At 50.6% G+C, this 26,695-nt stretch overlaps 1 protein-coding gene across 1 annotated transcript; it reads right to left on the bottom strand.

The window, feature by feature from the left end:
* Positions 1–107: 107 nt before the first annotated feature.
* On the bottom strand, positions 108–5,964 carry LOC136486948 (ETO1-like protein 1). Its single transcript, XM_066484034.1, has 5 exons — positions 5,829–5,964; positions 3,939–5,651; positions 3,346–3,637; positions 2,313–2,622; positions 108–1,917 (listed from the first exon to the last, which is right to left on the bottom strand). Exons 1-5 carry the CDS (start codon positions 5,957–5,959, stop codon positions 1,697–1,699), a joined length of 2,667 nt encoding a protein of 888 aa, XP_066340131.1. The 5' UTR covers positions 5,960–5,964; the 3' UTR covers positions 108–1,696.
* Between the last annotated feature and the right edge of the window lie 20,731 nt (positions 5,965–26,695).

Genomic DNA, 26,695 nt, shown 5'->3' with positions numbered 1-26,695 from the left:
TATTATGCTAGCACTCTAGATCGGACGTCCGAGCGTTAGCAAATCCGATAATCAAAGGGCACAGAAAGACAGATAGGCTGTGCACTGAAGGTCCGAAGATGTCCAGCAAATCAAAGTAGCTTATGCCTTATTTTCATTAGCTTAAAAACAGGATGGTACAACTACAAAGTATATACCCCATTCCAAAAAGGTCGTCCTCTTTTGCCAATTAAGTCTCACCTTGAAACTTGTTTTTATGCTCGAGAAGCCGATACTACGAACAACTTATCATCACCTTAGTTGTTCTTATCCTCACTTCGTTCTCATAATCTCATTCCATGCTTATCCAATATGCACCGGTACCCGTGAAACATTCAACGCATTCACATCGTTTTCTCTTCATGTACCTCTCACAGGGAAGCTTGCCGCCGAAACTCCACCACAAAAGTTGGGGGCGGCCGCTACCCCCATGACGCGAGTATTCTTGACGTTTTCCACATTTGGCGACCGGCAGTTGGGCACAAAGAAAGCCAGCGAAAGGCCTCGAAACTTTTGTCATTTGTGCCTGGATGGTTACACCAATCACCTAATTGAAGCGCCTTTCTATTTTCACTTTGTGTTGGAGAATGGAGATCTTGGTGATTGCATGGGATCGTATTTGTTGAGATTGTTGTTCGGCAAACCAACGAAAATATGTGAACGATTCCACGAAAAACAAAGAAAGATGATAAAGGCACGGACAAAACTATGGAGTGTGTACAGTGCGTGGTTACTGTTTAGAGAAGAATTTGTATGAATTTTCAGAACATCAGCTCGAGGCAGATCTCCTACTCGTAAGATGTAAATGAGGGTGGGAAAGGATGACGCTGAAAGTCGCTTCTCACTAGGTGACTTGTATCTCAATCTTTATGCTCTTTTTACTTCATATATGTAAATCATCCAATGTGTCGTCATCAGTGACTGCATGCTAATCCCTGATGCATCAGTCAATTCAGATAGCCAAACGTCACATACAAGCACACCACAAAGTGGCAAGTGCTGCTCATCATGGGTAAAAGGAATTCTACGATTTGTTCCGTTCCTGTCACTAGGGAGACGTTCCGATTCACTACTCATGGACCATTCAGCCTCAGAAAGTGATACCCTGCCCTGTCCCCAGTCCTCACTCCTCAACCATTGACCATTCATTTTCAGAAGCTGTTGTCAGCCATTGCTCTCCCTCAGTCCTCACCCCGAATCAGTGCAATAATGACAGCATGTTAGTAATCCTGATTGATGGGTAGTAGCATTAAACAAAGAACACTCCAGATAAATCAACCTGCACATGTGCAATCAATCAGTGCTCGGCAAGTTGCCTGCATGCCTGAGTTTCGCGCCGACAAAAGCTTCCATTCATCCTTTTTCCCATTTCATTTACATACACATGGTACAGTCAAAACTTCTTGATTCTGGCAGCATGGGCCGCTGAGGCACATGGCGGGTACAATTAGGAGGCTTAATCACAATCGACAACAATAATTTACTAAGGGGAGGCTATAGCAAACAACATATCTAATTACGGACACAAAGGAATGGGGTGTTTGGTTTTCAAGGGGAGGGAGAGACCTAAACTGGCTTTCTACTATCCTTACATTGATCTGCTGTGTGTATGGTACAAAACATACACTGGTATGGCTATGAGGGCTCCTGTCCTGTATGTACACCATGGGGCGCTCGCTCAGGGTTCCTGGCTGTTCACCCGGTGGTGAAGCTCCAGCATCTCCTGGTGGTTGGGGTCCACCGAGAGGGCCGCGCGGCAGTCCCGGAGGGCGCTCGAGATGTCGCCGATGTGCTCGTGGAAGGCCGCGCGCAGGTGGAGCAGGTTCAGGTCCGCCTTGAAGGCGATTGCCTTGGTCAGCTCCGCGATGGCCTCTTTCTCCTTGTGGTTGTCCATCAGCACTGAGCAACAAAATCAAATTAGGAAAGAGTCTGCGTCAGCAAATGAGGCGACAGAACAGTGAACAGATGAGCTAATTCATGGACTGAATGAAGTATATTATGGTTGTTACACCTACTGACCAAGTTGAACATAGACAATGGCAGACTACATTGACTTCTCACCAGCTAATGTCAGGAACCAGAGTAGTTGGTTCGTTAAAGTAGCACGAACCACTGGAAGTTGAGCAGATGAGCTACGTCTATTAACAATTATTATAAACTACTGCGTCAAGGATTTTATATTCAAGTTTCAATCTGCTTTGAATCTGGTGGCCTAGGATCACATCAGGTCGTAGCTTTGTCATACTAAAATTATAAGAAACTGGATATGCCATGCAGCAGGAAGCGGTGCTTACCAGCAGCACGGTATCTGTAGGGATAGACTCGCAGAGGGTCGAGTTTGGTGACCATCTGCAAGTCCGTTTTTGTCAGCTCCCGGTCGCAGTACTCAGATCTCTTCTCATATGCTGATGCATTGTTCCTGGCCTTCTCTATCAACTTGGTCATTTCATCGTATGCACCTGCTCTGTTGTTCCGAAGGAAATGAACCCTTGCAAGGCCTTGATGCGCTCTGGTGTGGCCAATCTTTAGGGCGTTAATGTAGCATTCAGCTGCCAGGTCTAGCTTTCCACAATCCACATAAACACTTCCAAGGTTGTTTAGAGCCTACAAGATGTTAGATAATTATCAGTAAGTTGCAGTTATGCACATCTCAAACTAGAATGACAGAGACATAAACAGGGCAGTTTCTCAAGTTCATGTATTTTTTTTTAAATCTTTTCATTAGCCATTGAAAGGAGTGCTTCATTTATCTGTAGGGTTAAAGTGAAAATTTCCAGTAATAGTGATGATATCGGATGCTCTAACTTAGCTAACAGGCCAACTACTTGGCAGGAAATAAAATTAAACAAGAGTGTACCCAAGAGTCCAGTTGATCAGTTGCCATGTTAGGAGAAACAGGACAGCCATTTTTAAGAGTGAGACTGACATTCCCATACTTAATGCAACAATAGTCAATGAATAAATAGGACATCTTAACTTCCTAACAAAATTTAGCAACACCTGGCAGTTGAACAAATGCATAGGTGAAGAATGAAAGCAATAGCAAGAATCTAATACCCCTCTCTACCCCAAAAAAGCGACTACTCAACAAATGTAGCAATAAATTTCCACTTCATATTTTCCAAGGAGAATGATGAAAGTCTAGGAAAAAAAATAAATAGTGGCAACTGGCAACTATATTCCTGTTTTTGGTACAAGATGTCTTAAATCCCAACATTATGCAGCATGTCAAGGCAGAAAAAGGACAACGGCTCCTGATCATTCATGGTCCATTTAGCTAAGTGAAAAGAAGGAAATGATGCGGAGGGAAAAAAAAAGAGCCCTTACCTGACCCTTCCGAAGTCTATCTGAGGGACACCGCAATGAATCTTCTAGAAGTGATACAACTGTTGCTGAGGTCGAAGGATCAAGACTCGAATCGGCCAAAGCATAAGCTTTCAGAAATAATGCCTCAAATGACCTTTGTATTGCAATTGATGCTTCCGCTTTCTGCAGTCCTTCCTCACAGTGGCCAGTATCATACAATATCCATCCTTCATAGACAAGCCTTTCATGATCACTTGCAGCATGCTCACGAGCAAGCTGCAAACTCCTCATTGCCGCCTCAGGACAGTTTAATCTGGTAACATAAAATGAAACCATATCAATCCTAACACCCCAAATAGCGATATCATAAAAAACATGCAGTAAGTTAGCACTTGGCACAGAAGACATGTGCAAACATGCTGACAAGACAAACATGTAAGAACATTCCAGCTTTCAGACACATGATACTAGTAGGTGTAAGACATGCCAAGACGCCAAGTTGCCAAACCATGTGCAATAGCATGAGCATCTACTATGACCATTATTGTGTTACTCTATAATACTGGATTAGGCATACTATTCTTCTAAGCAATAACATAAATTAATTAATTTACCTGAGAAGAAGCAAAGATTGCCTAAAGTACAAAACTCCTTTGGCATTATCTGACTCCAGCATTTGATATATAACAGAGAGGGACCCTATATCATCCACAGCCGACCAGCGATCATAAAGTTGCATCCAACAGTCAGCAGCTGTCCACTGCTCTACATTCTCTAGCACTAGCATTCGCAGCTGCTTGGCAGCAACCCGGCCACCAATCATACGATAATCTGGGGCAAGAGTGAGGATTGCCTGCACATCACATAAGGCAGCCCTATAATCCTCAAGAGCAAGGTAGCAACAGAACCTCAGTTCTAAGCACTCCAGCACCAGCTTGAATCCAAGGATCCGGTTGATCTCCATCAATGCAGCTTCAACACTTTGCCTTTTCATCAAAGATGCAGCTCGGAACATATAGGGATATGTAAGAGTAGGGTCCAACTCAGTAGCCTTGTTGAGATTTTCTAACTTGTTATCACCTTCCAAATATAGTGCTCTCTCTTGATACATCCACCCAAGAGGCCACCGAGATGACATGACAGAGTCTAGCAACTTGAGAGCAAAATGCTTATTACCCCTAAGAGAGGCCAATCTAGCCAAACCCGCTAACGAATAGAGATGGCCAGCAGAAAAGGCAGCATTGAACAGGCGCTCAGATTCAGGGTAATCTTTCCTTAGAAATCTGGTGCATGCCAGCTGATGTAAGGCCAGCTGCTTCTGCCTAGAATCTGATGCCGACTCTACCAGCTTTTCCAAGAAACTTACAGTGACATCCGATGTTGGGTTGGTACTCATGGAAACTTCACTAAGAAGGCAATATAGGGAGAAAGATGCATTGCCAACCATTGTCAATCTCTGTGCCTTATTTGCAGAGGAGAATATCCTAACCACTTGTTCATCATTCAAGCACTCTGGAAGCTCATTTAAGAGCACTTGCAAGCACGAAGCAGCAAGGATGGAACAGCCCAGCTCAAGAGCACACTCCATGAAGTCTATAGCATCTTGCCTTGAAGAGACGAAAGAAGCAAGCTTTCGCTCACAGGCATCCTTGAGGCCCTTGCAGCAAAATTTATTGGCAAAATCTAGCATCTCCAAGATAGCATCAGCGGACAAGTATGGTAGTCTTCCTGATAGGCTGAATTTACTGATTGCCCTCATGCCAATAGGGGAGATACCATTTCTAGACATGTCAATGACCTCCAGATACGATTCCCTAAATCCACCGTTAAGCATTGCATACAGTGGAGTCGACAGAGCGGCGAGCTTCCGTCGATCGCATGCAATCATATCATCTCTTATCCGGAATTGAACCACTGCAGAACCCCGAAACTCATCAGACTCATCATCATCACAGCTCATCACATGTGACCCAGTGGAGACCTGCGACACGAAATCCAGCAGCCTGAACTCCTGCGAGCACTTGCCGCACGAGGTGAGCAGGTCGGCGATCGCCTCCTCCCCTTTCTTCTCGTACTTGAGCCATGCCCCGAAGATGAGCTTCTCGTGTATGGTGCTCGCCTTCTCCCACGCGGACTGGAGGCTCCTCCGTGACAGCGTGGCCTCGCCGAGGCCGCGGAAGACCTGGAACTGGAGCAGGTACAGGCAGGACTTCTCGTCAGGAGGGCAGGACTCCAGCTCCTCATGTACCTGGGCCAGTACGTCGACATAGTCCGCGGGCTTGAAGTGCGGAAGCACCGCCGGCTCCGGCATCTTCATCAAGGAATCTCTGCAGCACAGACAGAAGAGGATGAACATCTCAATCAGCCAAGTTTGCACAGCCAAATCAACATCAGAACCTAAAAGACCGAGTCTTGTGGAACACAATTCAGGCATAACCGAGCACATCTTGCGAAATCAATCCGGAAATCAGATACGGCAGAGCAAGCGACGGGCGGGAGCTTACATGGAGGAGCCGGCGGCGGCATGGCCGGAGAACTTGGAGAGCTTCCCCCTCTCGAGGGGCAGCCATGAGTGGGGCGCGGAGTGGAGCTTGGTCTCCTTGCAGGCCGACTCGGAGAAGAAGAGCTTCCTCATGGCACATACCACGGCGAAGTGGCGAACCAAATCAGAACTCCACCTCCACTTGTTCCCCTCGAATCCACTCAAATCCTCGCCATCCAGGGGCCCAAATCACCCCGAATTTGCAAGAAACGCCGCGAATCAAACCCCGGCGCTACCCGCGTGGCGGGGACCGGCGGCGAGATTCGGAGCCCCAAGAAGGCAAGAATTCCGGAGGGGGCGTGCCCCGGGAAGGCGGCGGCGCGGCGGCTTTGGACTTCGGAGGCCCGGTCGAGCTCCCGAGCAGGCGGCGGAACCCAGCCCAAACCACTGACCGCAGCTAGAGGGGGAAGGCAGGCAGGCACCAATCTGCAGCTAGAGGGGGAGAGGGGAGTGGGAGAGCGGGGGCGGATAGAGAGAGGTGGAGAGAGAAACCCAAAGGCGCCGGCTTTAATGGCACGACACGGCCCAGCGGGGCGGGCGCAGCACCAGCAAGAAGCCAAGCGGGGAAGTAGTAACCACTCCGCCACCCGAGCGCGCGCGCGAGCGAGCGAGCTCTCCTCTCCCACCCCCAACCACACCTCACCTCGCAACCAAATCCAACCCAACCCGACCCGGGGTACACGGGAGAAGAAAAAGGGGGAGCAAGCGAATCCACCACCAGCCACCAGCACGGGGAGAGCGGGTGCGAAAGCCCCCAAGATTTGCTCGCTCCGCTGTCGCTGCTGCGGCGGGAGGAGGGTGACGGACGGTTGGAGGGGAGGGACAGGGGAGGGGAGTAGACCTGCGTGCGCTGTGCGGTGTGCGCAGGCGGTCCGGCGCGGGCGGCGGGGTCCCGCGATTCGGCCGGCTGCTGCTTTGGGACGGAATTCCTGGGAATCCAAAGCCCCGACGAACGCTTTTGTGCAGCCGCTGCTGTCTGTGATCCCCCACCACCCCCTTCTCTCTGGTCTCTCGCTTTGGTGAGGAATATGGGAAAGAAAGACGCCGCCCTTTATCTTTATCGATCTACTACCAACTCCCCCTTCCTTCCTTCCTTCCCTTCCTCTGTCGCGAACACGACGAAGCACAACAGAGAGAGAGAGAGAGCTCTCGTGTTAAGCAAGGATCATCAAGGGCGGCTATAGCCGTATCCGCCGGATAAGCACGCGGCTAATCGCGTCGGAATCCCGTGTTCGTGTGGCCGTAGCGTAGCGTCGGGCCCCCTGCCGCTGCCGACCGCCGAGTGCTGCTGTGGTGCCTGGTGCGTGCGATGGCGTCGTGCGGCGTCACGCACTGGGGCCTGGCCGGAGCCGGCCGTAGTGCCTGCGCCGCTGGTCCAGGCCAGACCACGCCAGAGGCTCCACCAGACCAGCAGAGTCGCCCAATGCCAGTGGCGCGTTTATGCTCGCGACATGACTTTTCTTTTTGCCACTTCTTTCGGGGTGGCAGTAGCACTTTTTTTGGGGTTGGTTTTACGGTTTTACGTGGCCATGACGAGTGCACGGGCCGGCCGGCGCGCGCGTGGACGGCGGGCGGCCAGTCGGCGAGTGCGTGGCCGTGGCGGCGGTGGCGCACGCGGTTTCGGTTGCGGTGGCGCACGAGGGGGAGGAGGGAACGGAATCGCGTGCGCGGGGTGGTAGTCATTTACTGCCAACGTACACATTGGTTGTGCCCGTTAATGGTATTTCACAAGTAGCGATAGGTAAATTGGGTAGTTGCAACAAATGAGGAGGGAATGGTTTCTGCAAAATTGAATGACATCAGATTAGTATTTATTTCATAAAGTAAAAAATGTTGGGTCGTCCTATGTCAAGGTACACATTGGTTATAGCCGCGTTTAGTTCTAAACCCAAATTCCCAAAAAGTGCTACAGTAGCCATTACATCGAATCTTGCGATACGTGCATGGAGCATTAAATGTAGACGAAAAAAACTAATTGCACAGTTGGGTTGGAAATCGCGAGACGAACGTTTTGAGCCTAATTGGTCCATGATTGAACACTAATTGCCAAAAAAAAACGAAAGTGCTACAATAGCCCAAATTCCAAAATTCGGCCAACTAAACACGGCCTCTATATATATATATGCTTTCAACCCATCGTAGCTTGGTTTGTTGGATTTGACCCGAGTCTCTCGACATAATACCATGGATGCTCACATTTTTTTTCATGGATCTGTTTGAGTTTAATGGTGCTTTTCTCCTTGTAGTATACAAGTACACATCGATAGTAAGCGTACCTCGTCAATCTCGAGATTGGTTGGTTCCTTCTTTTTCGAGGTGCTCATAGGATCCTGTGTGTACGTGTGTGCTTAACTTTACATGTGCAACTGTTTGAGTATGTAATATAATTTGCTAAAAAAGAAAATCGGTGAATTACAGACCTTATGTAAAATCTATAATTCCTATATCTTCATTATGTCCAAAACATCACCAAACAAAATTGATGGATAAAGAGTTGAGTAATCCATTAGCTAATAAATCATTTTTCCTAAAAAAAAGAGAAGAGACGAGTGCCCCTAAAGTCCTAAACTACACTACAAACTTAGACTCTACATCTGTTCCGGTTTGGACTGTGTCGGGTACCATAAAACGGGGTCCCCTAAGCAAAAACCGAAAAAATCGCTTAGACCCCGTCAAAATCAAAGCCAAGAGACAAACTATTGGCTAAACCTCGGCTTTGTCCGAGGCCACCGACTCTCCGCCTCGCTCGAGGCCTCACACGAAAGGCCTCGGACAGCCTACCGAATCTCCGCCTCGCTCGAGGCCTCGCACGAAAGGCCTCGGACAGGCCTACCGAACCTCCGCCTCGCTCGAGGCCTCGCACGGAAGGCCTCGGACGCGGTATCAATTCTCCGCCTCGCTCGAGGCCGGCTCAGCAACGGCCCCGTCGCCTCCGCCTCGACCGATCTCCCTGACAGAGCGTCGCGTCCAATTAATGCGACCAACCACTCCCGCGACATCAGCCGGACGACGGCTCGACACAGCAGAGCGGCCGACGAGACGGGAAGTCGCATCAACACCATACCGTCCGGGACGGAACAGGGCAGGGGTTACCGGCCGCTATGCTCGGTACTGTGCCCACGACCGACGCCCGCACTGCACTGTACTATCTAACCCCTGCTCCAGGAACAACGCGACGTGGGGAGTCAAGTCCAGGTTACTATAGCCTCGGAATCAGTGTACAGAACCAACTGCTCCCTCCAAGCCTCGGCAATCCACTTCAGGGTCTCGGCAACCTCGGGATTCGCGTCCGCCGAGCCCCCACGGTGGCTCGACCTCGGCACCAACCGGGCCTCGGCTCTTCATACTGTCAACGCGCAGCGACCGGCACGTCGTCCGCCATGCCTTGCGTCAAGCTATCACTGGAGCTCCTACGACGCACATGATCGGGTGTGACCGGCGCGTCGCCCCAGTGCATTAAAGACAGGACCACTCCGTCAACCATACCGCCACAGTGATAGGCTACAGGGCTCGGACATGCCGCCTCTGTTCGCACGACGCTACGTAGCAACCCCATGTATCACCCCTGTCCCCCCTTCAACTATAAAAGGGAGGGACCGGGGCCGTTTCTAGAGAGGAGTTCAAGATATAGAAAAACACACGCTCGACACTCTGTAACACGCACGCTTCCTCACTGCCTGAGATCAACATCTCAAGCAATTTGCACCGCTCCTCGCAGAGACCTGGGGCTCGCTCCCTCTCTCGCCCAGCTTGTAATCCCCTGCCACAAGCACCTCGGTGCAAGGAATACAAGATCGATCTCTCAGACTGAACGTAGGGCACCCATTGCCTGAACCAGTATAAACCTTGTGTCTCTTTGCATCACCATCCGGGATCAGGAACACGCAGTACAAATTTACTAGTTGGTTGATGGCCCGCCGATCCAAAACACCGATAGTTGGCGCGCCAGGTAGGGGAGCCACTGCGTGTCATCTTCGTCATCCTGACAAGTTCCGGATGGAAGACCCCGTACGACCGCTACATCTCGGCACGATGATCTGGTTTGGGAGCCTAGAGTTCATGTCTCTAGGATCTGAGTATGACATGGTACTCCTCACACCTCGAGCCCCGACGACCGACGACGACATCACACACCAGCAGCCCAGGCGCAGGCGGCGCCAGGGCCGCCGCCCTCGTCACGCCCGCCAAGCGCGACGTGGGCGGGACCACCCCGACACCGCGCAAGCTCAGGGCCACACACCGCTCTCCGCCGGTATCCCATGCCCAGCTGTTGGCATAAGGTCCCTGATTGGGGACTTGTCTAGCCTGAGCCTAGACGAGGGAAAGACGCCGGTGGCGAGCAGCGATGCCCCGTCATCAAGCTCTGCCCCGCCACCTCCTAAGGAGTCAACTCCGGCAGAGCCAAGCCCGGCGATGGCACCATCCCCTTACCCCTTCGGGTTGCGTAATGCCGCCGCCGCCTATGCTTCCGCCTACGCTTCCGCTCACACAGAGCCCTCAGGACGCCACCGATGTTTTGCCCTCGACTTCGACACCCCGACTTCGACCCACTCCCACGCTGACTCCTCGGAGGAGGACGAGGCGTGGGCCGAAGTGGACTTCTCCGGACTTCGTGACCTTGAAGCCATGCGCTGCTTCCTGGCTGCAAGCGACTACTGCTTCGGCTACTCCGACTCTGATGACGAAGGCACTTACGACCCCACTCGTGAGTGCTTCCACGTCGGGTTCGGGACGCCGAGCACGGTCGATGAGGACGAGGGGACAGGCTCTCGCTCCCCGCCTCCCGCGGGGGCGAGCGGCGCCGCACCTCCATGCAACGAACGCCCAGCGGCGCGAAACGAGAACCTTGCCCCCGAGGAACATCGACGCCTTGACTTGGAGTAGCTCCGTGAGCTTCAGGCCAAGGTCGAACAGGACCGACTCCTTCTACAGCAGCTCCGAAACACTCTCGAGCAAGAGCAACGGGGTCACGGTGATCGCGGAGCAGCCCGGCGGAGAGCTCGCGACGTCCACCACCGCATCAACAGCGACGTAGGGGGTGAGCAACCCCCTATCTTCAATCGCGCTAGCCAGAACGTCGCGGCAGCGGTGATGCTACTCCGAACTATGCCTGAGCCCTCTACCACGGAGGGGCGACTGGCCCACGGCGAGCTCCGAGACCTCCTCGAGACCGCCGCGGTTCAGCAGGCCGAGAGCTCCGCCTCTCGATGGCGTGGGGGCGCCTCGAAACTACCCACGACATCGCTTCGACAGGATAGAGAGGCATCGATTTTGTCCGGAGCCTGCTCGGGCACCAACGGCCAATAGGGCCCTCTTAGTGCACGATCGCCTTGGCGTCCGACGCGAGGCACAAGGCAACCACAACGTGGTCGGCAGACGACGGCGCCACGACAACGAGGGGCCCGCCTGAGGCTACCATCCGCACCGAGGTGGCCGCTACGACAGTGGGGAGGACCGTAGTCCTTCCCTTGAGCCGCCTGGCCCTCGAGTCTTTAGTAGAGCCATCCGCGGCGCTCAATTCCTGGCCCGGTTTCGCCAACCGGCCAACCTCACGAAGTACAGCGGCGAGACCAACCCCGAGCTTTGGCTGGCCGATTACCGCCTGGCTTGTCAGCTAGGTGGCGTGGATGATGACCTGCTCATCATCCGCAACCTCCCTTTGTTCCTGTCAAACTCGGTGCGAGCCTGGCTCGAACACCTCCCTCCCTCACAAATCCACGACTGGCGCGACTTGGTAAGGGTCTTCGTCGGGAATTTCCAGGGCACATACGTGCGCCCTGGGAACTCCTAGGACCTCAAGAGTTGTCGCCAGAAGCCGGATGAGTCTCTCCGAGACTTCATCCGGCGCTTCTCCAAGCAATGCACCGAGTTGCCCAGCGTTGGTGACTCAGAAATTGTCCAGGCTTTCCTCTCTGGCACCACCTGTCGAGACCTGGTCCGAGAGTTAGGCCAGAACATTCCGACCTCGGCGGCCACGCTCCTCGACATCGCCACCAACTTCGCCTCAGGCGAAGAAGCTGTCGGGGCCATCTTCCCCGACAATGACGCCAAGGGGAAGTAGAGGGATGAGGCCCCGCGGTCTTGGCTCCCCACCTCCCCAAGAAAAAGAAAAAGGGTCGCCAGGGGAAGCAGGAGGTCCTCGAGGCCGGTCTAGTCGTGACCGCAGAGCGCAAGAAGAGTGCACCATGCTCCGACGCTACTACGCCAAGCTTAGGAAGCCCTACCCTTACCACCAGGGCCTGGTGAAGCACACCCTTGAAGAGTGCACCATGCTCCGACGCTACTACGCCAAGCTCGGGCTCCCCTACGATGATGCCAAAAAGAGGGACGCCGGCGATAGGGATGACGACAAGGACGACGGGTTCCTCGAGGTGCACAACGCCTTCAAGATCTTCGGCAGGCCCTCGGCGTGCCTCACGGCGCGCCAGCGAAAGAGGGAACGCCGGGAGGTCTTCTCGGTTAAGGTGGCCACTCCCCGATACCTCGACTGGTCTCGGGAGGCGATCACCTTTGTCAGGATGACCGCCCCGATCATGTCTCGAATCCTGGGCAGTACCCACTCGTTGTTGACCCGATCATCGGCAACACCCGGCTCACCAAGGTGCTGATGGACGGAGGCAGCGGCCTCAACATCCTCTACGCCAACACCCTAGAGCACCTGGAGCTCGACCGGTCGTAGCTCTGGGGTGATGCCGCGCCTTTCCACGGCATCGTGCCAGGGAAACGCACGTGGCCCCTCGGGCGCATCGACCTGCCCGTCTGCTTCGGCACTCCCTCCAACTACCACAAGGAAGTCCTCACCTTCGAGGTGGTTGGGTTCAAGGGAACATACCACGCCATCCTGAGGCGCCCGTGCTACGCCAAGTTTATGGCGGTCCCCAACTACACCTACCTCAAGCTCAAGATGCCGGGCCCCAACGGCGTCATCACGGTCGAGTCCACATACGAGCATGCATACGACTACGACGTTGAATGCATCGAGTACGCCGAGGCTCTCGTGGAAGCCAAGACCCTCATCGTCGATCTCGACCATCTTGGTAGCGAGGCGCCTGACTGCAAGCGTCGCGCTGGGACTTTCGAGTCCACGGAGGCCGTCAAGCTCGTCCCGGTCGACCCCACCTGCCTCGATGATCGGGCGTTGAGGATCAACACCACCCTCGACATCAAATAGGAAGTCGTGCTCATCGACTTTCTTCACACGAATGTCGATCTATTCACGTGGAGTCTCTCGGACATGCCGGGCATACCGAGGGAGGTCGCCGAGCATGCCTTGGACATCCGGGCTGGTTCCAGACTGGTGAAGCAGCGCCTGCGCCGATTCAACGAGGAAAAGTGCAGGGCCATCGGCGAGGAGGTGTAGAAGCTTTTGGCGGCCGGGTTCAAGGAAGTGTCCCATCCGGAGTGGTTAGCTAATCCTGTATTAGTTAAGAAGAAAAATGGGAAGTGGAGGATGTGTGTAGACTACACCGGTCTGAATAAGGCTTGTCCAAAAGTCCCTTTCCCACTACCACGAATCGACCAAATCGTTGACTCCACTGCGGGATGCGAAACCCTATCCTTCCTTGATGCATATTCCAGTTACCATCAAATCAAGATGAAAGAGTCCGACCAGCTCGTGACTTCTTTCATCACCCCATTCGGCATGTACTGCTATGTGACTATGCCGTTTGGCCTCAGAAACGCAGGGGCCACATACCAGCAGTGTATGACCTAGGTCTTTGGCGAGCACATCGGATGGACCATCGAGGCCTACGTGGATGACATCTTGGTCAAGTCCAGGAAGGCCAGCGACCTCGTCAATGACTTGGAGATAGCCTTCAAATGCCTTAGGGAGAAGGGCATCAAGCTCAACCCTGAGAAGTGTGTCTTCGGGGTCCCCCGAGGCATGCTCTTGGGATTCATAGTCTCGGAGCGTGGCATCAAGGCCAACCCAGAGAAGGTCTTGGTCGTGACCAACATGGGACTAATCCGAGACCTCAAGGGAGTACAGAGGGTCATGGGACGCCTTGCAGCCCTGAGTCGCTTCATCTCGCGCCTTGGCAAAAAAGGCTTACCTCTGTACCGCCTCTTGAGGAAATCCGAACGCTTTTCTTGGACTCCCGAGGCCAAAGAAGCCCTCGTCAAGCTCAAGGCACTGCTCACCAACCCTCCTATCCTGATATCGCCAGCCGAAGGCGAAGCCCTCTTACTCTACGTCACCGCAACAACCCAAGTGGTCAGCGCGGCCGTAGTAGTCGAGAGGCAGGAAGAAGGGCACGCTCTACCCATCCAACGACCTGTTTACTTCATCAGCGAAGTGCTCTCCGAGACCAAGACACGCTACCCCCACATCTAGAAACTAATCTACGCCATAGTCTTGGCTCGACGCAAGCTGCGTCACTACTTTGAGTCCCACCCGGTTTGCACCTCGGAAAGCAATTAAATCTCAGATCTTGGCCGATTTCGTGGCAGAGTGGACCGACACCCAACTTCCACCTGCTCAAGTCCGGGAGAAATGCTGGACCATGTACTTCGACGGGTCGCTGATGAAGACCGGGGCAGGCGCGGGTCTGCTCTTCATCTCACCCCTCGGAGTGCACATGAGCTACATAATTCGGCTCCACTTTGCCACCTCCAACAACGCAGCCGAGTACAGAGCGCTCGTCAACGGCTTGTAGATTGCCATCGAACTTGGAGTGCGGCGCCTCGACGTGCGGGGCAACTCACAGCTCATTGTCGATCAGGTGATGAAGGAGTCGAACTGCCATGACCCCAAGATAGAGGCGTACTGCAAGCTGGTACGTCGCCTTGAAGACAAGTTCGACGGTCTCGAACTCAACCACATCGCGCGTAAATTCAACGAGGCCACGGATGAACTAGCAAAGATGGCGTCGGCACGGGCCTCGGTCCCCCCGAACGTCTTCACCAGAGACCTCCACAAGCCTTCCATCGACTACATCTTGGCGACGGAAGAGGGCCCACCGGTCGGGCCCACCGCAGGGCCCGAGGCCCCCTCTGTCACCGAGACCCCTTCGGCTGAGCCTGAGGTCATGGAAGTCAACACGGAACCTCCCGAGGCCAACCAGGACATGGACTGGCGAGTCCCGTTCCTTAATTGCCTCATTCGAGGAGAGCTTACCGTAGACAGGACCAAAGCCCGACGCCTTGCGCGACAAGCCAAAACTTACGTCCTCGGCAACGGTGAGTTGTACAGGCGAAGCCCATCTGGCGTCCTCCAACGATGCATCACCACCGAGGCAGGCCAAGCCCTACTTTGGGACTTACACGCGGGAGCCTGCGGGCACCATGCGGCGCCTCGGGTGCTCGTCAGAAACGCCTTCCGCCAAGGGTTCTACTGGCCGACGGTGGTTGCTGACACCACCAAGCTAGTACGCTCCAGCGAGGGATGCCAGTACTATGCGCGGCAGATGCATCTCCCAGCCCAAGCCCTCCAAACCATCCCCATCATATGGCCATTCGCCGTATGGGGGCTCGACATGGTTGGGCCTCTGCAGAAGGCCCCCGGGGGCTACACCCATCTGCTGGTGGCGATCGATAAGTTCTCCAAGTGGATCGAGGCTCGTCCGATCAATCGAATCAAATCTGAGCAAGCGGTGCTGTTCTTCACCGACATCATCCACAGGTTTGGGGTTCCGAACACCATCATCACCGACAACGGCACACAATTCACTGGCCAAAAATTCCTAACGTTCTGCGATGACCACCACATCCGTGTGGCCTGGTCGGCCATAGGACACCCTAGGACAAATGACCAAGTAGAACGTGCCAACAGCATGATCCTACAAGGCCTCAAGCCGAGAATATACGACCGATTGAAGAAATTTGGCAAGAAATGGCTTGCCGAACTCCTGTCAGTCATCTGGAGCCTGAGGAACACGCTGAGCCGAGCCACGGGGTTCACACCGTTCTTCCTGGTCTATGGGGCTGAGGCCATCCTCCCCACTGACTTGGAATATGGTTCCCCGAGGCTTCATGCCTACAACGAGCAGAGCAACCGCACTGCCCACGAGGACGCCCTCGACCAATTGGAGGAAGCCCGAGACGTTGTGTTGCTACATTCGGCCAAGTACTAGCAAGCTCTACGATGCTATCAAGCCCGGCGTGTTCGAAGCCGAGACCTGAAGGTAGGCGACCTGGTGCTGAGGCTGAGGCAGAGCAACAAGGGCCGCCACAAGCTGACCCCGCCATGGGAAGGACCTGAAAGCATCTAGGCCCCTAGTTGGGTTTCGGTGATTAATGACAATACAAGATTACTATGACTAACGTGTGTTTTGCAGATGCAATTTAGTTAGGTCATGGTAATGGAGATCAATCGGGCAATCAAAGTTGTCATGCCCCTACGATGGAAATCGTTTCGGTTTTCAAAGGATGGACGACAAGGTTAAGGATGACTAGTTCTAAGTGTCGATTGGAGTTGGAGAACACTTAGAGTAGTTTAGGACTTTGTTTTTCCTTTGGTCGTACTATTAAGGGGGGTATGGACGGGTAGCTTGACCTAGTTGAGTCTAGTGAGTTAGGTGTGGTGCACACTTGTTAAAACTAGCTCTAGGTAGCTCCTATGAAGTCCTTTGATCCTTTGGAGCAAACTTCATTCACAAATGATCAAGAGTTGGAAGTGAATGGAGGGTCAAATACTGACCGGACGCTGGCTCCGGTGCGACCGGACGCTGGCCGCAGGGTCCGGTCGGTTCATTTGACCGAGGAGAACACGTCTGGTGTGACCGGACGCTAGAAGGTCAATGTGACCGGACGCTGAGGGCCAGCGTCCGGTCGACTCCAGTAAGGGTCCAGACTTGAGAAAGTGTGACCGGACGCGTCCGGTCAATACTGACCGGACCCTGAGGGTTCAGCGTCCGGTCGAGTCCAGTAAGGGTTTTATGCGACCGGACGCATTCGGTCAACTCATTACTACTAGTTCGCGGGTTGAACTGACCGGAGCGTCCGGTCAACACGATCGGAGCGTCCGGTCACCCCGCAGAAGCACATAACGGTTCGTTTTTCAGGCTGCCTTATAAATAGAAGCTCCACTCGTGTGTGGAGTTACTTTTGCTCATTCCAACAGCTAAGAAACACGTTTGTGAGTGCCAAGAAGAGCAAGGTCCTAGTGAGGTGTTTGTGATTTGAGAATCCAAGAGTGAAACCTCATTAGTGAATCAAGAGTAGACAAGTGTGCATCCATCTTCTCATTAGGCTTCGCGTGGTCAAGTGAGAGTTCGTGCTTGTTACTCTTGGTGATCGCCATCACCTAGACGGCTTGGTGGTGATTGGGAGCTTGGTGTTCACCCGGCAGAGCTTGTGGGTGACCCAACTCAAGTTGTGAGCGGCTTTGGGTGATTCGCCACGACGGAGTGTCGAAGAATCAACCCGTAGAGAGCACTTGATCCTTGCGCGGATCAAGGGGGAGCTACACCCTTGCGCGGGTGCTCCAACGAGGACTAGTGGAGAGTGGCGACTCTCCGATACCTCGGCAAAACATCGCCGCGTTCCTCTCTCCATTTACTTTGAGCATTTACTTTAAGTATTTACTTTGAGCAATTCAATACTTGTCTTTACATTCATAGAATTGCCATGCTAGAATAAATTTGGAACATAGGTTGTCTTTTGTGCGTTAATTTGATAGAAACACCTTTCTAGGCACAAGGGGTTAATTGGGCTATCCGTAGGATTTGATTATTGCAAGAAAATTTAGAATTAGCCCAATTCACCCCCCCCCTCTTGGGCATCTTGATCCTTTCAATTGGTATCGGAGCCTCGTGCTCACGTTTTAATCTTAACCGCTTAGAGCAAGATGTCTCACGGGGATAGACCTCCTCCTATCTTCGAGGGGGATGATTTTCCATATTGGAAAATTCGCATGGAGGCATACCTAGAAGCTCTAGTTGTCGGAATACTTAGAGCCGCCTCTCAAGGGTTCCCAACACCTAAGAATCCCGCACAACTTCAAGGCGATGAAGTGAACTATGAAAAATGGAATGCAAAGGCTCGCAACACCATCTTTAGAGGCCTTTGCAAAGATGTGTTCAACCGCGTAAGGAACCACAAAGACGCCCATGCACTATGGTCGGACGTTTGTGCGCTCCATGAGGGAACTAAGAGTGAGCGTGAGGAACGTTATCATCTTGTGATTAAAAAGCTAAATTCATTTGAGATGCTTCCCAAAGAATGTGCTAATGAGATGTATTCACGTTTGAATGTTCTTGTAGAGGAAGTCAATGGGCTTGGACTTACTCAAATGTCACCATCCGACGTTGTGAGAAAGATCTTGAGTGTCCTCCCCATTGACAAATATGGCCATATTGTGACCGTGCTACACCAAGGTGATCTTTCCACCGCTACACCGACACAAATCTTGGGAAAGATCAATGCTCATGAGATGTACATGCACATCACCCCACAAGATGGCTCATCCTCTACAAAGAAGAAAGAGAAGGACTTAGCATTCAAAGCGAGTCAAGATAAGGGCAAAGCAAGACTTGAGTATGAGAGCTCAAGTGATGAAGAAAGTCTTGCTCTCATGGTGAAGAAGACCGCCAAGATGCTAAAGAAGCTAAACAAGAGTGGCATCAAGTTTGATGGCAAGAAGAAGAAGTTCTTCACTAGCTCAAGAAGAAAGCCAATCTCCGAGATGGATTGCTACAATTGTGGCGAACTTGGCCATCTTACTCATCAATGCACAAAGCCCAAGAAAGACAAGTTCAAGAACAAGAACAAGGGCAAGAAAGATGACTCAAGCAATGAAGATGAAGATGAGAAGAAAAAGAACAAGCCATACAAGAAGAGAGATGGCAAAAAGAGAGATTTCCACAAGAAAAAGAAGAGTGGAAAGGCCTACATCGTCGGTGATTGGCTCACGGACATTGATTCATCAAGTGGATCATCCGATGATGATAGTGACGATGAAAAGGTGGCCGCCATTGCTATTGATCTTGCATCTTCACCACCACCATCGCCATCATCCTCTACACACCTATGCCTTATGGCCAAGGGTGAACGCAAGGTAACTAAGAGTGATGATAGTAGTGATGATGAGCATGCTAGTGATGATGATAGCGATAGCGATGATGATGATTCACCTACATATGATGATCTTGTCAAAATATTAAGAAAATACACTAAGATCATTAGAAAGAGTAGAGCTACCAATGAAAAGCTTGATGCTAAAAATGATTCACTCTTAGCTAAGTGTGATACATTGGAAAAGGCTAATAATGAGCTTAGAGAAACTAATGATGCTATATCATCCAAACTCAAGGAGCTCAAATCTTCTAAGAAAGAGCTTAAGGATAAACAATGATAAACTTGAGTGGGTGCACAATGAGCTCATTACTAGTCACAACAAGCTAAAAGATGAATATACTACTCTTAAAGATCAATCATGATACACTTGTTATTGCTCAAGAATTCTTACCAAATGAGCCACATGATGCTACTAACCATGTTGTTAAGATTGATATAGCCACATCATGTGATGATTTGAATTGATGAAAGCATTGAGCATGGATCTAGTAGCAAAGGCAAGCAAGTGGTTGAGTGCAATGACTATGATGAGTATGTCAAGCTCAAGAGTGATAATGAGAAGCTCATGAAAGATCTTGAAGAGATGAAGAGTCCACAACATCATTGTGCTAGAAACTCTTGATCATGACAAAGAGTTGATCCTTGAGAATGAGAAGCTCAAAGAAGAAAACAAGAAGCTCAAGGAAGAGAAGAACAATGATATTCTCAAGGAAGAGAACAAGAAGCTCAAGATGGAGAAAGAGCATCTCAAGGTGGGATTGAGCAAGTTTGCTAGAGGCAAGCATCTCCAAAGTGAGCTACTCATGAACTACCGTCATGAAGATGGATAGAAGTGGCATTGGATATATGGCAAGTGTAGAGAAGAAGAAGGCTCAAGCTCAACACCAACAATCAAAGCCAAAGCCAAAGCCAAAGAGATGTTTTGAGTGTGGACAAGAAGGCCACTTTGCTCATGAGTGTCAAACTCCACCACCTACAACCCTTGCCCAAGCATGCTAGACCCTTTGCTTTCAATGCTCACTACATGCTTAGAAAAGATTCTAGTGGAAAGATTGAAAGTCATGTTCTTAGGACCCCCCCAACAAGAGTAGGCCTAAGAAGATTTGGGTGGCTAAGTCACTTGTTGAGAAGATGAAGGGCCCTCAACAAGTTTGGATTCCTAAAGTTTGAATCTCATGTGTGTAGGTGAACTACAAGACCGGTGGAAGTCATTGGGTTATTGATAGTGGTTGCACTCAACATATGACCTGGTGATCCTCGTATGTTCACCTCACTAGATGAAGAGGTAGATGGACAAGAGAAAATAACATTTGGAGATAATTCAAAGGGCAAGGTTAAAGGATTGGGCAAAGTGGCAATATCAAATGATCATTCCATCTCCAATGTGCTCTATGTTGCTTCATTGAGCTTCAACTTGCTATCCGTTGGGCAATTGTGTGATCTTGGCTTTCAATGCTTATTCACCGAGAAGGAGGTTGTTGTATCCAAGGTAGATGACAATCAAGTGATATTCAATGGATTTAGATACAACAACTTATATCTAGTTGACTTCACCTCCGAAGATGCAAACTTGAAGACTTGCCTATTCACCAAAACAACACTTGGGTGGCTATGGCATAGAAGACTTGCTCATGTTGGGATGAGCTCACTCAAGAAGCTTATGAAGAATGATTTGGTGAGAGGGTTGAAGGATGTGAAGTTTGAGAAGGACAAGCTTTGTAGTGCATGTCAAGCCAGCAAGCAAGTTGCAAACACTCATCCAACCAAAGCTTTCATGTCAACCACAAGAGTGCTAGAACTCCTACACATGGATTTATTTGGACCAACAACATACAAGAGTTTGGGAGGAAATCTCTATTGTCTTGTGATTGTGGATGACTATTCAAGGTATACATGGGTGTTCTTCCTTCATGACAAATCCGAAGTTGCATCTTGCTTCAAGAAGTTTGCCAAGAGAGCTCAAAATGAATTTGAAGTGAAGCTCAAGAAGATAAGAAGTGACAATGGCAAAGAGTTTGACAACACAAACATAGAAGCTTATTGTGATGAAGTTGGAATCAAACATGAAGTCTCCGCAACTTATACTCCTCAACAAAATGGTGTAGTTGAGAGGAAGAACCGGACTTTGATCACTCTTGCAAGGACAATGCTAGATGAGTACAACACCCCCGAAGCTCTATGGGCGGAAGCAATCAACACCGCATGTTATGCATCCAACCGCCTATTCCTTCAAAAGTTCCTTGGCAAGACACCTTATGAGTTGCTCAATGGGAAGAAGCCGGACGTCTCATTCTTTAGGGTGTTTGGTTGCAAATGCTACATCTACAAGAAGCGGCAACACCTAGGGAAGTTTCAAAGACGTTGTGATATAGGTTTTCTTGTTGGTTACTCATTGAAGTCCAAAGCATATAGAGTATTTAATCATGCCACCGGCTTGGTTGAAGAAACATATGATGTGGAATTTGATGAATCTAACGGCTCCCAAGGAGCACATGAGAATCTTGATGATGTAGGTGATGAACCGTTGAGAGAGGCTATGAAGAATATTCCGGTGGGAGACATCAAGCCAAAAGATGATGAAGATGATGTACAAGTCATTAACCAACCTTCTTCATCAAGTGTAGCCACAAGATGGTGAAAAAGATGGGAGAGTAGAAAATGAAGATACTCATATCTCCCATGAGCAAATGGTGGTACAAGCACAAGATGTTGATGCTCCACAACCTCCTCCTCAAGTGGTCAATAGAAGAAATACACCTCTCCTACAAGATCATCCACAAGATCTCATCATAGGGAGTCCATCAAAGGGATGTAATGACTCGATCTAAAAACTTACTTCATTTATTGCTCATCACTCTTTTGTCTCTTGCTATGAGCCTACCAAGGTAGAAGAAGCTCTTAAAGATCCGGATTGGATCAATGCCATGCATGAAGAGTTGAACAACTTCACTCGCAATGAAGTTTGGACTCTTGAAGAGCGACCAAAAGGTGCAAGAGTCATTGGAACAAAGTGGGTGTTCCGCAACAAGCAAGATGATCAAGGTGTTGTTGTGAGGAACAAGGCAAGACTAGTTGCAAAGGGGTTCTCTCAAGTTGAAGGCTTGGATTTTGGAGAGACCTTTGCACCGGTTGCAAGATTAGAAGCCATTCGTATCCTACTTGCATATGCATCACATCATGAAATGAAACTATATCAAATGGATGTGAAAAGTGCATTTTTAAATGGCTTTATTAATGAACTAGTCTATGTTGATCAACCTCCCAGGGTTTGAAGACCCTAGATATCCTAATCATGTTTATAGGTTGTCCAAGGCACTATATGGGCTTAAGCAAGCCCCAAGAGCTTGGTATGAGCGCCTTCGGGACTTCCTTATTGAGAAGGGCTTCACCATTGGGAAGGTCGACACTACACTATTCACCAAGAAGCTTGATGGGCATATCTTCATTTGTCAAGTATATGTTGATGATATCATCTTTGGATCATCAAATGAAGACTCATGCAAAGAATTTGGTGAATTGATGTCGAAGGAGTTCGAGATGTCCATGATTGGTGAGCTTACATTCTTTCTTGGTTTTCAAGTCAAGCAAATGAAAGAAGGCATCTTCATCTCTCAAGAGAAATACACTAAAGATCTTCTCAAGAGATTCAAGATGGATGAATGTAAGCCAATCAAGACACCAATGCCTACAAATGGACATCTCGACCTAGATGAGGGAGGTAACCCGGTTGATCAAACTCTCTACCGTTCTATGATTGGTAGCTTGTTATATTTAACCGCATCTAGGCCCGACATCATGTTTAGTGTGTGTATGTGTGCTAGATTTCAAGCTAGTCCTAAGGAAACACATTTAATTGCCGTAAAAAGAATCCTTAGGTATCTTAAGCACACACCAAGCATTGGCCTTTGGTATCCCAAAGGAGCTTTATTTGAATTAATTGGCTATTCCGATTCGGATTACGCCGGATGCAAAGTTGATAGAAAGAGCACATCCGGAGGGTGCCATTTGCTTGGTAGATCACTTGTGTCTTGGTCCTCCAAGAAACAAAATAGTGTGGCTTTGTCCACCGCCGAAGCGGAATACATTGCCGCGGGTGCATGTTGTGCACAAATTTTATACATGAAACAAACTTTGCTAGACTATGGTGTAGTTCTAGAAAAGGTACCTCTTTTGTGCGACAATGAAAGTGCGGTAAAACTTGCAAATAATCCGGTTCAACACTCTCGCACCAAGCATATAGATATCCGCCATCACTTTCTAAGAGATCATGTGGCTAAAAATGATATATCACTAGAAGGTGTAAGATCCGAAGATCAATTAGCGGATATCTTCACTAAACCGCTAGATGAGGCTACTTTTTGTAGATTGCGGAATGAGCTCAATGTACTTGATTTTAGTAACTTCACTAAAAATTGAGCTTGTGTTGTCCCTTGCATTCATTGTAATATACAACATGCTTAATTTGTGGCAATGCATATAGGGCTTGTCTAACATGGTTAAGATAACCGCCGAAAAGCGTGTGAAGAAGCTTAACCTTGGATCAAACTTGACAAGCAACTAGATTTACTTACAAGTATTGCATATGCATGAATGTTGTTTTGTCGTTTTATTCCATTTGCCCTCTTGTTGCCTATTTTCTTAAAAATAATTATAGCCTAAGGCAAAATATTTTGAAAAATATGAGGGTTTACGAGAGGTCACTCACATCAGTCCCAATTGGTGTTTATTTGGATCTTATTCAAGTTGAGACTTGATTGGGAACAGGCAACGCGAAGGAAGTTTGAAGATTTGCTGGAAAAAGTGCACTGGACACTGCACCGGACGCTGCTATCCATTGTCCGATCAGTTCACAGGAGGTGAACTGCTGCCGAAGGAGTGACCGGACGCTGCGTCTATGCGTCCGGTCAGGAGGACCTTCAGCGTCCGGTCGATTGAAGGAAGAAAAGGCAGTACTGATCAGACCCTGCCTGTGTTCGGTCATGGACCACCGGACGTGTCCGATCCCGATTCTAGAGGAATTGGACCTCTCTGGAATCGACCGGACGCTAGGTGGTAGCGTCCGGTCGCTACCACCAGAGCGTCCGGTCAGTTGATCTCGTGCAGCTTCAGGACTCTTTTCTCTGTTTCCTTCTCTATCGCGTTCGGGACCCTCATATAACCGCTGTCCTCGATTTGTTTCCCCGTGACCTAGCCCTAGCCATCGCGCGCCGCCAAGCACCACTGCGCCCTCGCCAGCCACGCGCCGTCGTGCCTTCCTATCGCCGAATCTTGCCGTGCCGTGCCAGCGCCGCTGCTCCCCGCCCGAGCCTCCTCGTCGTGCCACCGTAGCTCCATCCCGAGCCCGCGCATCTCTCGCACCCAAGCTCACCGCGCCGCCGCTGAGGAAACCACTGCCGAGCCCGTGTGTCTGCGACGCCGGAGTCAAGACCGAAGGGCTTTCAAGGCCATTGATCCAACCCTTACCCTACCTCCTTGATTGGTAAGGCAAGATATTTTCTATCTTGATCTGTTCAATTGTGACCTAGATCAAAAGTTCAATGCACTGACCTAAATCATTCAGGGCCGCTGAATTCTTTGAAGCGGTTCGCAATCCCTAACCCTAGCTCGGTTCCGAGGATCCCCCGCGTGACATCTCATCTTTTCTCGGATCGCTGTTCGTCAGGTAGAAAGCCATTCGATTCAAGTTCACATCTACACTGATTTCTCTATTAGGGTTTCGCATCTATTAGACATATTGTATTTATTTGTATATCCATCTATTCTATCATGCAACGAGTCGGTGCCGTTGTGGTTCTTGTGGCAGTTGGCAGTCAACTCGGAGCCAAGCTCATGAGTAAGGATCGAGGCTAAGCCTCAAGAGTGTCAGTTTGTCTGTTGATCTTCATCAGCGTCAGTTCATCATCTTGTCAGCTTCAGATGGCTCACACTAAGAACGTTGGTGGTGGCCCAGGTGATGATGATCAGAGGCCCCCACCTCACCAGCCAGCAGGATCGAAGGGCAAGTCAACCAAGTAGGTGACATCCAAGAAGCGCAAGTACCCCAACATAGAGACAGCGAGAGCAGCAGCTGTTGCAGAGGCCGCAGAGCGTGCCGAGAGAGGTGGTACCCGCAGCAGAGTTGTCATTGCAGATCAGCCGGTTTCACCAGCAGTGAGAGCTACGCTTGAGGAGGTTGAGCATCGTCACGGTAGTCCAGCTGGGACTGCTACGTTTGTAGGATGATGGGTTGTTCATTGAGGAGGGTCAGTCAGCAGAGCAGGAGCTAGTTCAGCAGACTCAGGAGGGCGAGCAGGCACAGCAGACCCAGGAGGCCGAGGGGACAGAGCCGGCACCCCAGCTTTGCCGCTCTGGATGGACCCGTGTACTAGTCTCGCCGAGGCCGCCGACACAACGGAGGGGATCACGTCCACCACCTAGACCACAGGGTCCACCTCCAGTGGTGCATCTCGACTTGAGGGCCGCCACGGCCAGACAGGTTCAGCAGCTGTGATTTGTAGAGTTTGAGGTTTGGTTTCCTCCGAGGAGGGATGAGAGAGTAGCTGAGGGTTTCTACATGCCACTGCAGGAAGATTTCTACAATGCTTATCTCAATAGTGGGGCAGTGTTCAGATCTCAGAGAGTCTGTCCGCATAGAGTCTATTGTGGTAGCAGCCGGAGAGCACATTCGGCCTTACTTATCATATTTGCCAGGGTTGACAGATTTGATTGGATGGACTGGAATATATGTACCATCTTGGGTTCGTCAGTTTTATGCTTCACTCTTCATCGATCCACATCACAGATTTATTCACTTTGCTTTCAGAGGCAAAGACTACAGAGTGATGAGTGGCAGGGCCAGAGAGATACTGAGGCTACAGGATCAGCCTGTCAAGATGCATGAGGTTTGTTATGGACAGCAGGAGCCTCCCAGGCATCCTCATGGAGGGTTGGTGCCCCCTACAGATTTAGTGCGACATTGCTTCAAGGAGCCCTTTGGTGAGGGGTCGAGCAGGAACCCCAGTGACTTGACTCCTACAGCGAGAGTGCTAGAGGCCATTATCAGGAGGACACTGCTTCTCAGGTTGGGATACAGGGAGGGCCTGACTCGCTTACAGCTCTGGCTTCTCAATGCCCTGATGCAGCAGACAGTATTTGATATCTGGGACCTCCTTCTTTCAGAGATGGAGGATACAATAGCTGAGGGATTCAAGGGTCACTAGGTAGCTTCCCTATGCTCACTGGATCACGTTTCTCATCCGCAGAGTAGTGCTTGATAAGCCCCCTAGGTATGATGGATGAGTATACAGGTGCCACCACAGAGTTCCCAACTTACAACTTGTCACAGAGGATCAGACACAGCACTCCTCAGGCACCCTAGACAGCCTAGCCGTCGTCCCGACGTGCCAGAGTCCGCAGCTCAGCAGGATGAGATTATTAGAGGGATTGCAGCCACTGAGGAGGAGGAGCTAGAGGCACAGTAGGAGGTGAGCGAGTATAGTGACAGCTCTAACGACGACTACCAGCCTATTCCTTAGATGCCTCCACGCAGACACGATGCAGAGGCTGGTAGCTCGAGTTCTGCTCCACCTGCTCCGCAGACAGACCCCGCTCTCATTGCTATTCTTGAGCGGATGCAGCAGACACAGGATAGACAGGCACAGGAGACAGCTACTTACTTTTGCCCTAGTTTTCAGGCTCGACAGGACGAGTTCTAGAGGCAGCAGCAGGCCATGCAGCAGCAGCAGCAGATGCATCAGCAGCAGATACTCTTGCAGTAGCAGCTTATGGGTTTCATGCAGCATGTAGTGACAGCTCTTGGGGCCCCACAGCCAT

The sequence above is a fragment of the Miscanthus floridulus genome, chromosome 10 (assembly GCF_019320115.1).
Source record: "Miscanthus floridulus cultivar M001 chromosome 10, ASM1932011v1, whole genome shotgun sequence".
NCBI classification, from domain to species: Eukaryota; Viridiplantae; Streptophyta; class Magnoliopsida; order Poales; family Poaceae; genus Miscanthus; species Miscanthus floridulus.
Note: the sequence above shows the minus strand (reverse complement) of the source record. Positions and strands in the feature narration are given on the sequence as shown.

Excerpts from the sequence above, each read along its gene's own strand:
- LOC136486948 (XM_066484034.1), bottom strand. The coding sequence starts at position 5,959 with ATGAGGAAGCTCTTCTTCTCCGAGTCGGCCTGCAAGGAGACCAAGCTC. Across the intron at positions 3,638-3,938 it reads CAATCTTTGCTTCTTCTCAG|ATTAAACTGTCCTGAGGCGG; the intron begins GTAAATTAATTA and ends TTATGTTACCAG. Across the intron at positions 2,623-3,345 it reads ATAGACTTCGGAAGGGTCAG|GCTCTAAACAACCTTGGAAG; the intron begins GTAAGGGCTCTT and ends AACATCTTGTAG.